The sequence below is a fragment of the Mesoplodon bidens genome (assembly GCF_964165515.1).
Source record: "Mesoplodon bidens genome assembly, chromosome: 15".
In the NCBI taxonomy this organism is placed as follows: Eukaryota; Metazoa; Chordata; class Mammalia; order Artiodactyla; family Ziphiidae; genus Mesoplodon; species Mesoplodon bidens.
In genome coordinates this window covers 22,650,633-22,662,899 of record NC_138171.1, presented here as the reverse complement: position 1 = coordinate 22,662,899, position 12,267 = coordinate 22,650,633, and the positions used below count along the sequence as shown (strand labels likewise).

Genomic DNA, 12,267 nt, shown 5'->3' with positions numbered 1-12,267 from the left:
TGATTCATTTTATAACAAACTCACTTTCTGCATCCCAACCCTTTGTTTCTGGTCTTGTTGGCTAAGAGATAAACAGGAACCACTGGGGTCAGAGCAGTGGGAAAGATGCTGGAACTTTACATTCGTGATAGGAGAAGATAACAGATACAGTCCTAGGTAGAAGGATTAAGAAATATGTCATTAAGTAATATTTGTGGGGCTTCCCTGGTGGCGCAGCGGTTGGGAGTCCACCTGCCAATGCAGGGGACACGGGTTTGGGTCCTGGTCTGGGAGGATCCCGAGTGCCACGGAGCAGCAAAGCCCATGTGCCCAACTGCTGAGCCTGCACTCTGAAGCCCATGAGCCACAGCTATTGAGCTCGTGCTCTGCAGCGGGACAGGCCACTGCAGTGAGAGGCCCATGCATTGTGGCGAGGAGTGGCCCCCACTAGCTGCAACTGGAGAAAAGCCCACGTGCAACAATGAGGGCCCAACGCAGCCAAAAATAAATAAATAAAACAAATAATTTTTTTAAAAAAAGTAATACTTGTTAAGTATCTTTTACAAAGCTAATCCAATGCCTTAAAGGTACACATACTCTGGAAGGCTTCTAACAAAAAATTCACAGTAAATTCTACTCAGGCATAGGATATCAGCATCACACTGAGTTCAGCATGGATAACATCTGCAATTTACTCAAAAAATGGTTATTTTGAACTCATTATAGATATGGACGTTTCAATTCCCTTTTAGGGTAAAATTTTTCTAGCTTCTAAGTAGGCTATAATTAAAAGGAAAAGGACAAGCTAGATTCTGAAATAAATTAAGAACTAAAAATTCATAAATAAAGCCTTATTTTTGTCAATCTTAGATTCATTATCAAAGGCAGCAATTTTTCATTTTGAAACTTAAAAATAGGGAATGAATGGGGAAAATACTACATTTGGAGCTCTGTTTTTAAAACAGGCCTTAGGCACAAGATGTAGGCAGGAGTAGAGATGGTGGGACAGAGTACAGAAAGCAGTGGGAGGTGGAAAAAAGGGCAAGTGTCTCAAGAATTATTCTAAGAAAGACTAGATAGAGGAAATAAACTTAAATTTGCATGAAGAGATAATTGAATAAAAAACCCCATGAATTTCTTAAAATTTTTAAGCCTTAAACCCTAATCATAATGCTAGAAAGAAACGAAAAACAGTGCCTTTTTTTTCATTTACAATTTTTCAGAATGGGCTAGATAGACACTAGTTATAGGGTAGACTGGAGAGGTATCTTCCAATTCTGGGATTTATTTTAGAGAAGCGGCATGTTTGGTCACAAATATCTGATTAACATGTCTATCTTATCAGAAGCTTTATGGTGCTTATAAAAGCTAGGCAGGATAAGCTGAAATTATTTCTATGTTAAATCTTTGCATTAATACTAAAATAATTTAGGCATTAAAATGAGAATTGGTCAATTCGTAAAAGGTAAAAAACTAGATTTATGATAAAAATTATGTAGACTCCCAGCAGTATCCCACCAATCTTAATAATGAATCTTCAGTAACTTAAACTTATCCATAAGATCCAATGTACCCGTCCCAAAATAAACTCCAATCTAAAGCAATATAACACAATGGAGTTCCTGTAAATTCCACAGGATGGCCAACTGCTTAATCAAAGTTATGTAAAACAAGCCAGCAGGAAATGGAATTAAAACTCTATGAGCCTGAGTCCAAACATTAGCTCATCAAGATCATAGTGTTCTTCTAGAATGTCAAATATGTTTTTAAAAAAGGCTAAAGATACATCACCTGATACTAAAGCTAAACAAAGACACTCTAAGAAAACTACAGACCAATATCTATTATACTGATGTGAAAATCCTCCACAAAACCCTAGCAACTGAATGGAACATCATACACTAAAAGGGTTATACACCATGACCAAGTAGGAGTTATTCATGGAATGAAAGGATAGTTTAACATATGAAAATCTATCAGTGTAATACACTACATTAGCAGAATGAAGGGAAAAATGATATAGTCATCTCAAAATTTGATGCAGAAAAAAAGCATTTATCAAAATTCAAAACCCTTTGGTTACAAACTAGGAACAGATGGAAACTACTTCAACATAATAAATACCATATATGAAAAATCCATAGCTAAGATCATACTCAAAGTAAAACAATGAAAGCTTTTCCTCTAAGATCAGGAACAAGACAAAGATGCCCAGTTTCAGTACTTCTATTCAACACCATACTAGAAGTTCTAGCCAGAGCAATTAGGCAAAAAAAAGAAATAAAAGGCATTCAAATTAGGAAAGTAGTAAAACCATCTCTGTTTGCAGATGACAAGACTTTATGTGTAGGAAACCCAAAAACCCTGGAGTCCATAAAAAATGTTAGAACTAATAAATGAACACAGCAAAGTTGCAGGATACAAAATCAACACACAAAAATCACTTTTATTCCTATACCATAAACAATGTACAATCCAAAAATGAAATTAAGAAAATGATTCCATTTACAATAGCATGAAAAATAATAAAATACTTGGGAATAAACTTAACCAAGGAGGCAAAAATTTGTACACTGAAATTGAATCTACATATTCAATATAATCCATATTAAAATCCCAAAGATTTTTTTTTTTGCAGAAATAGAAAAAAATCCATCCTAAAACTCATATGGAATGTGAAGGGACTCTGAATAGTCAAAATAATCTTGAAAAAGAAGAACAAAGTTGGAGGTCTCACATTTTCTGACTTCAAACCTTACTACAAAGTTACACTAATCAAAACTGTGGTACTGGCATGAAGAGACCAATGAATAGGATACAGAGCCCAGAAATAAACCCTCACATATATAGTGATGAGTAACTTGACAAGGGTGTCAAGACCATTCAATGGAGAAAGGCAGTCGTGTCAACAAGACTTAGTGAGAAAACTGGATATCCACATGCAAAAGAATGAAACTGGGTCCTTACCTTATACCATATATAAAAATTAACTCAAAATTGATCAAAGACCTAAATGTAATTTCTAAAACTATAAAAATCCTACAAGAAAACATAGGGGAAAAGCTTCATGACACTGGAATGTGCAATGATTTCTCGGATATGACACCAAAACGAACAAGACAACAAAACAAAACATAGATAAGTTAGACTTCATCAAATTAAAAAACTTCTGTGCGTCAAAAAAAGACACTAATATATAACATAGTGAAAAGGCAACCCATGGAATGGGAGAAGATATTTGCAAATCATGTATCTGATAAGGAATTAATATCCCGACAGTATAAAGAACTTTTACAACTCACCAATAAAAAACTCAAAAAATGGGCAAAGGACTTGAATAGACATTTCTCTGAGGAAGGTAGAAGGATTGCCAATAAGCCCATGAAAAGATGCTCAATATCATTAATCATCAGGGAAACGTGAATTAAAACTACAGTAAGGAGGTAGCTTCAAAATGGTGGAGGAGTAAGACGTGGAGATCACCTTCCTCCCCACAAATACATCAAAAATACATCTACATGAGGAACAGCTGCTACAGAACACCTACTGAACGCTGGCAGAAGACTTCAGACTTCCCAAAAGGCAAGAAACTCCCCACGTACCTGGCTAGGGCAAAAGAAAAAAGAAAAAACAGAGACAAAAGAATAGGGAGGGAGGGGGAAGGGTAAGCTCTGACAAAGCGAAAGAGAGGCATGGACATATATACACTACCAAACGTAAGGTAGATAGATAGTGGGAAGCAGCCACAGAGCACAGGGAGATCAGCTCGGTGCTTTGTGACCGCCTGGAGGGGTGGGATGGGGAGGGTGGGAGGGAGGGAGATGCATGAGGGAAGGGATGTGGGAACAGATGTATATGTATGACTGATTCACTTTGTTATAAAGCAGAAACTAATAAAAATAAATAAAAATAATAATAAAAAAAGGAATAGGGATGGGACCTGCCCCTCTGGGAGGGAGCTGTGAAGGAGGAAAAGTTTCCACACACTAGGAAGCCCCTTCACTGGCGGAGATGGCAGGTGGGAAGCTTTGGAGTCACAGAGGAGAGTGCAGCAACAGGGGTGCAGAGGGCAAAGCAGAGAGATTCCCACATAGAGGATCGGTGCCGACCAGCACTCACCAGCCTGAGAGGCTTGTCTGTTCACCCCGCCAGGGCGGGTGGGGGCTGGGAGCTGAGGCTCAGGCTTCGGAGGTCAGATCCCAGAGAGAGGACTGGAGTTAGCTGCGTGAACATAGCCTGAAGGCAGCTAGCCAGCCACAGCTACCCGGGAGTGAGTCTGGGAAAAAGTGTGGAACTGCCTAAGAGGCAAGAGAGCATTGTTTCAGGGTGTGCGAGGAGAGGGGATTCAGAGCACCACCTAAACGAGCTCCAGAGACAAGTGTGAGCTGCAGCTATCAGCACGGACCCCAGAGATGGGCATGAAATGCTAAGGCTGCTGCTGCAGCCACCAAGAAGCCTGTGTGCAAGCACAGGTCACTATTCACATCTCCCCTCCCGGGAGCCTATGCAGCCCGCCACTACCAGGGTCCCATGATCCAGGGACAACTTTCCCGGGAGAACACACGTCATGCCCAGGCTGCTGCAACATTATGTTGGCCTCTGCTGCCACAGGCTTGCCCCGCATTCTGTACCCCTCCCTCCCCCTGGCCTGAGGGAGCCAGAACCCCCTAATCAGCTGCTACTTTAACCCTGTCCTGTCTGGGAGGGAAACAGACGCCCTCAGGCGACCTACGTGCAGAAGTGGGGCCAAATCCAAAGCTGAACCCCAGGAGCTGTGCGAACAAAGAAGAGAAAGGGAAATCTCTCCCAGCAGCCTCAGGAGCAGCAGATTAAATCTCCACAATCAAACTGATGTACCCTGCATTTGTGGAATACCCGAATAGACAACGAATCATCCCAAAATTGAGGCAGTGGACTTTGGAGCAACTATAGACTTGGGGTTTGCTTTCAGCATCAAATTTGTTTCTGGTCTAATGTTTATCTTAGTTTAGAATTTAGAGCTTATTATCATTGGTAGATATGTTTATTGATTTCGTTGTTGCTATCTTCCTTTTTTTCATATACATATATTTTTTCCTTTTTCTCCTTTTGCGAGTGTGTATGTGTATGCTTCTTTGTGTCATTTTGTCTGTATACCTTTGCTTTTGCCATTTGTCCTAGGGTTCTGTCTGTCTTTTTTTTTTTTTTTAGTATAATTTTTGGCACTTATTATCATTGGTGGATTTGTTTTTTGGTTTGGTTGCTTGCTTCTTTCTTTTTCCTTTTTTTCCTTTCTAATTTTTTTATTTTTAATAATATATTTTTTATTTTTCAATTTTATAACTTTATTTTATTTCTCTTTCTTTCTTTTTTTCTCCCTTTTCTTCTGAGCCATGTGGCTGACAGGGCCTTGGGGCTCTGGCTGGGTGTCCGGCCTGAGCCTCTGAGGTGGGAAAGCCGAGTTCAGGACAGTGGTGGTCCACCAGAGACCTCCCAGCCCCACATAATATCAAATGGCGAAAGCTCTCTTAGAGATCTCCATCTCAATGTGAAGACCCAGCTCCACTCAATGAACAGCAAGCTACAGTGATGGACACCCTATGCCAAACAACTAGCAACACAGGAACACAACCCTAGCCATTAGCAGAGAGGCTGCCTAAAATCATAATAAGGTCACAGACACCCCAAAACACACCACTGGATGCGGTCCAGCTCACCAGAAAGACAAGATCCAGCCTCATCCACCAGAACACAGGCACCAGTCCCCTCCACTAGAAAGCCTACATAACCCACTGAACCAACCTCACCCACTGGGGGGCAGACACCAAAAACAACAAGAACTATGAACCTGCAGCCTGCGAAAAGGAGACCCCAAACACAGTAAGTTAAGCAAAATGAGAAGACAGAGAAATACACAGCAGATGAAGGAGCAAGGTAAAAACCCACCAGACCAAACAAATGAAGAGGAAACAGGCAGTCTACCTCAAAAAGAATTCAGAGTAATGATAGTACAGATGATCCAAAATCTTGGAAATAGAATGGAGAAAATACAAGAAACGTTTAACAAGGACCTAAAAAAACTAAAGAGCAAACAAACAATGATGAACAACACAATAAATGAAATTAAAAATTTTCTAGAAGGGGCTTCCCTGGTGGCACAGTGGTTGAGAGTCCGCCTGCCGATGCAGGGGACGCGGGTTCGTGCCCCGGTCCAGGATGATCCCACATGCCGCAGAGCGGCTGGGCCTGTGAGCCATGGCCGCTGAGCCTGCGCATCTGGAGCCTGTGCTCCGCAATGGGAGAGGCCACAACAGTGAGAGGCCCGTGTACCACACACAAAAAAAAAATTCTCTAGAAGAAATCAATAGCAGAATAACTAAGGTAGAAGAACACATAAGTGACCTGGAAGATAAAATAGTGGAACTAACTACCACAGAGCAGAATAAAGAAAAAAGAATGAAAAAAATCAAGGACAATCTCAGAGACCTCTGGGACAACACTAAATGCACCAACATTCAAATTATAGGGGTCCCAGAAGAAGAAGAGAAAAAAAAAGGGACTGAGAAAATATTTGAAGAGATCATAGTTGAAAACTTCCCTAATAGTCAATCAAGTCTAGGAAGCACAGAGAGTCCCATACAGGATAAATCCAAGGAGAAACACGCCAAGACACATATTAATCAAATGATCAAAAATTAAATACAAAGAAAAAATATTAAGGGCAGCAAGGGAAAAGCAACAAATAACATACAAGGGAATCCCCATAATGTTAACAGCTGATTTCTCAGCAGAAACTCTGCAAGCCAGAAGGAAGTGGCAGGACATATTTAAAGTGATGAAAGAGAAAAACCTACAACCAAGATTACTCTACCCATCGAGGATCTCATTCAGATTTGATGGAGCAATTGAAACCTTTACAGACAAGCAAAAGCTAAGAGAATTCAGCACCACCAAACCAGCTCTATAACAAATGCTAAAGGAACTTCCCTAGGCAGGAAACACAAGAGAAGGAAAACACTTACAATAACAAACCCCCAAAAATTAAGAAAATGGTAACAGGAACACATATATTGATAAATACCTTAAATGTAAATGGATTAAATGCTCCAACCAAAAGACATAGACTGGCTGAATGGATACAAAAACATGACCCGTATATATGCTGCCTACAAGAGACCCACTTCAGACCTAGGGACACATAGAGACTGAAAGTGAGGAGATGGAAAAAGATATTTCATGCAAATGAAAATCAAAAGAAACCTGGAGTAGCAATTCTCATATCAGATAAAGTAGATTTTAAAATAAAGAATGTGGGCTTCCCTGGTGGCGCAGTGGTTGAGAGTCCGCCTGCCAATGCAGGGGACACGGGTTCGTGCCCCGGTCCGGGAAGATCCCACATGCCGCGGAGCGGCTGGGCCCGTGAGCCATGGCCGCTGAGCCTGCGCGTCCGGAGCCTGTGCTCCGCAAGGGGAGAGGCCACAACAGTGAGAGGCCCGCGAACCACAAAAAAAAAAAGAAAAAAAAAATACAGAATGTTACAAGAGACAAGGAAGGACACTACATAATGATCAAGGGATCAATCCAAGAAGATATAACATTTGTAAATATTTATGCACCCAACACAGGATCATCTCAGTACATAAGGCAAATGCTAACAGCCATAAAAGGGGAAATTGACAGCAACACAATAATAGTAGGAGACTTTAACACCTCACTTTCATCAATGGACAGATCATCCAAAGTGAAAATAAATAAGGAAACACAAGCTTTAAATGATACATTAAACAAGATGGACTTAATGGATATATTAATAGGACATCCCATCCCAAAACAACAGAATACACTTTCTTCTCAAGTGCTCATAGAACATTTTCCAGGGTAGATCATATCTTGGGTCACAAATCAAGCCTTGCTAAATTTAAGAAAATTGAAATTGTATCAGTTATCTTTTCTGACCACAATGCTATGAGACTAGATACCAATAACAGAAAAAAATGTGTGAAAAATACACAAACATGGAGGCTAAACAACACACTACTAAATAACCAAGAGATCACTGAAGAAATCAAAGAGGTAATCAAAAAATACCTAGAAACAAATGACAAAGAAAACACGATGACCCAAAACCTATGGGATGCAGCAAAAACAGTTCTAAGAGGGACGTTTACAGCAATACAATCCTACGTCAAGAAACAAGAAACATCTCAAATAAACAACCAAACCTTACACCTAAAGCAATTAGAGAAAGAAGAACAAAAAAACCTCAAAGTTAGCAGAAGGAAAGAAATAATAAACATGAGATCAGAAATAATGAAAAAGAAATGAAGGAAAAAATAGCTAAGATCAATAACACTAAAAGATGGTTCTTTGAGAAGATAAAGAAAAATGATAAACCACTAGCCAGACTCATCAGGAAAAAAAGGGAGAAGACTCACATCAATAGAATTAAAAATGAAAAAGAGAAGTAATAACTGACACTGCAGAAATACAAAGCAGCATGAGAGATTACTGAAAGCAACTATATGCCAAAAAAATGGACAACCTGGAAGAAATGGACAAATTCTTAGAAAGGTATAACCTTCCAAGACTGAACCAGGAAGAAACAGAAAACATGAATAGACCAATCACAAGCACTGAAATTGAAACTGTGATTAAAAATCTTCCAAAAAACAAAAGCCCAGGACCAAATGGACTCACAGGAGAATTCTAGCAAACATTTAGAGAAGAGCTAACACCCATCCTTCTCAAACTCTTCCAAAATATAGCAGAGGGAGGAACACTCCCAGACTTATTCTATGAGGCCACCATCACCCTGATACCAAAACCAGACAAAGATGTCACAAAAAAAAGAAAACTATAGGCCAATATCACTGATGAACATAGATGCAAAAATCCTCAACAAAATATTAGCAAACAGAATCCAACAGCACATTAAAAGGAACATACACCATGATCAAGTGGGGTTTATCCCAGGAATGCAAGGATTCTTCAACATACAGAAATCAATCAATGTGATAAACCATATTAACAAATTGAAGAATAAAAACCATATGATCATCTCAATAGATGCAGAAAAAGCTTTTGACAAAATTCAACAGCCATTTATGATAAAAACTCTCCAGAAAGTAGGCATAGAGGGAACTTTCCTCAACATAATAAAGGCCATATATGACAAACCCACAGCCAACATCGTTCTGAATGGTGAAAAACTGAAACCATTTCCACTAAGATCAGGAACAAGACAAGCTTGCCCACTCTCACCACTATTATTCCACATAGTTTTGGAAGTTTTAGCCACAGCAATCAGAGAAGAAAAAGATATAAAAGGAATCCAACTTGGAAAAAAAGAAGTAAAACTGTCACTGTTCACAGATGACATGATACTATACATAGTGAATCCTAAAGATGCTACCAAAAAACTACTAGAGCTAATCAATGAATTTGGTAAAGCAGCAGGATATAAAATTCATGCACAGAAATCTCTTGCATTCCTATACACTAATGATGAAAAATCTGAAAGAGAAATTAAGGAAACACTCCCATTTACCACTGCAACAAAAAGAATAAAATACCTAGGAATAAACCTACCTAAGGTGACAAAAGACCTGTATGCAGAAAACTATAAGACACTGATGAAAGAAATCAAAGAGGATACTAATAGATGGAGAGACATACCATGTTCTTGGACTGGAAGAACCAACATTGTGAAAATGACTATACTATCCAAAGCAATCTACAGGTTCAGTGCAATCCCTATCAAACTACCAATGGCATTTTTCACAGAACTATAACAAAAAATTTCACAATTCATATGGAAACACAAAAGACCCCAAATAGCCAAAGCAATCTTGAGAATGAAAAACAGAGCTGGAGGAATCAGGCTCCTTGACTTCGGACTATACTACGAAAATACAGTAATCAAGACAATATGGTACTGGCACAAAAAGAGAAATATAGATCAATGGAACAGGATAGAAAGCCCAGAGATAAACCCACACACCTATGGTCACCCTATCTTTGATAAAGGAGGCAAGAATATACAATAGAGAAAAGACAGTATCTTCAATAAGTGGTGCTGGGAAAACTGGACAGCTACATGTAAAAGAATGAAATTAGAACACTCCCTAACAGCATACACAAAAATAAACTCAAGATGGATTAAAGACCTAAACGTCAGGCCAGACACAGTAAAATTCTTAGAGGAAAACATAGGCAGAACACTCCATGACATACATCACAGCAAGATCCTGTTTGACCCACCTCCTAGAGAGACAGAAATAAAAACAAAAATAAACAAATGGGACCTAATGAAACTTAAATGCTTTTGCACAGCAAAGGAAACCATAAACAAGATGAAAAGAAGCCCTCAGAATGGGAGAAAATATTTGCAAATGAAGCACCTGACAAAGGATTAATCTCCAAAATATACAAGCAGCTCATGCAGCTCAATATCAAGAAAACAACACAATCCAAAAATAGGCAGAAGACCTAAATAGACTTTTCTCCAAAGAAGATATAGAGATTGTCAACAAACACATGAAAGGATGCTCAAACTCAGTAATCATTAAAGAAATGCAAATCAACACTACAATGAGGTTATAATCTCACACCAGTCAGAACGGCCATCATCAAAAAATCTACATACAATAAATGCTGGAGAGGGTGTGGAGAAAAGGGAACCCTCTTGCACTGCTGGTGGGAATGTAAATTGATACAACCACTATGGAGAACAGTATGGAGGTTCCTTAAAAAAGTAAAAATAGAATTACCATATGACCCTGCAATCCCACTATTGGGCATATACCCTGAGAAAACCATAATTCAAATAGAGTCATGTACCACAATGTTCATTGCAGTTCTACTTACAACAGCCAGGACATGGAAGCAACCTAAGTGTACATCGACAGATGAACAGATAAAGAAGATGTGGCACATATATACAATGGAATGTTACATAGCTATAAAAAGAAACGAAATTGAGTTATTTGTAGTTATTTGGAGGTGGATGGATCTAGAGACTGTCATAAAGAGTGAAGTAAGTCAGAAAGAGAAAAACACTTGTATTTCACAATATTGTGAAAAACGCTTGTATGTTGCTATCAGGAATATAAATGGTGCAGCCACTGTGGGAAACTGTATAGCATTTTCTCAAAAATTAAATTTAGAATTACTATTCTACTTCTGTATATACCCAAAGAATTGAAAGCAGACTTGGATACCTGTACACCAATGTTCATAGCAACACTATTCACTCACAATAACCAAAAGGTAGAAAGAACCCAAATGTCCATCTATAGATGAATGGATAAACAAAATATGGTATATACATACCATGGAATATTAGTCAGTCTTAAAAAGGAAGGACATTCTGACCATGCTGCAATATGGAAGAACCTTGAAAACATTATGCTAAGTGAAATAAGCCTGTCAAAAAAGGACAAACGTTATATAATGCCACTTATATGAGGTACCTAGAGTAGTCAAATTCATAGAGACAGAAAGTAGAATAATGGCTACCAGGGGCTGGGGGTGGGGGGAAGAAATGAGGAGTTACTATTTAATGGGTACAGAGTTTCAGTTTAGGAAGACGAAAAAGTCTGGAGATGGATGATGGTGGAAGCCGCACAACAATGTGAATGTACAAATGATATTTAGCTGTACACTTAAAAATGGTTAAAATAGTAAATTTCATGTATATTTTACCACACACACAAAAAAAGAAGGCTACAGCTGCCCTCTGTTACTCAAGCTTTCTTGCATTGATTAAAGGAGACCTTTATAGATGCTATAAAAACACGTACCTTTCTATAAAACAGTGCTAAGGACCCAGTTCTCTTTGGTTTGCTTATTCCAACTGAATGTACCTCTTGTGCTTTAGTCAAATGGGTCTGTTTTGGAGAAGCACCAATTAATGACTGAGCCGTAAGTGATACAGGACTCTCGACTTTGGACTCCTGAGTTGTATTCATGGAAATTGGTATCAGTGTGATCTCTCCAGCATCATTTGCAATACCTGAATGTACAAGCAAGAGTTCTTAGTTTTAGAAATGTGTCCCAGAAAAGTTGTCAATTCTTCCTTCTTTGCTTCCTTCCTCCCTCTCTCCCTCCCTTCCTTTCTTTACTATCTATCTATCTATCTACCTACCTATCTATCTATCTATTTATCTATCTATCATGCATAGGAATATGTTAGAAGCCACAAAAATAGTAATTCTAGGTTATGATACTCTTATTTTCTATTTCTGCTCTGAAACAATAAAATTGTTTTCTTCTGAGCTCTAAAGGAGATGTTTTTAATCAATAAACAAA

At 38.8% G+C, this 12,267-nt stretch overlaps 1 protein-coding gene across 4 annotated transcripts in view; it reads right to left on the bottom strand.

The window, feature by feature from the left end:
* Positions 1-12,267, bottom strand: part of RBL1 (RB transcriptional corepressor like 1) — a gene marked incomplete at its 3' end in the record, with an annotated part of 74,787 nt that overhangs the window by 21,608 nt on the left and 40,912 nt on the right. For all 4 annotated transcript variants that reach the window (XM_081256066.1, XM_081256067.1, XM_081256064.1 and 1 more), the window contains exon 16: positions 11,760-11,971. In XM_081256066.1, coding sequence (XP_081112192.1) covers positions 11,760-11,971 — 212 coding nt within the window. The remainder of the gene's footprint in view (positions 1-11,759; positions 11,972-12,267) is intronic.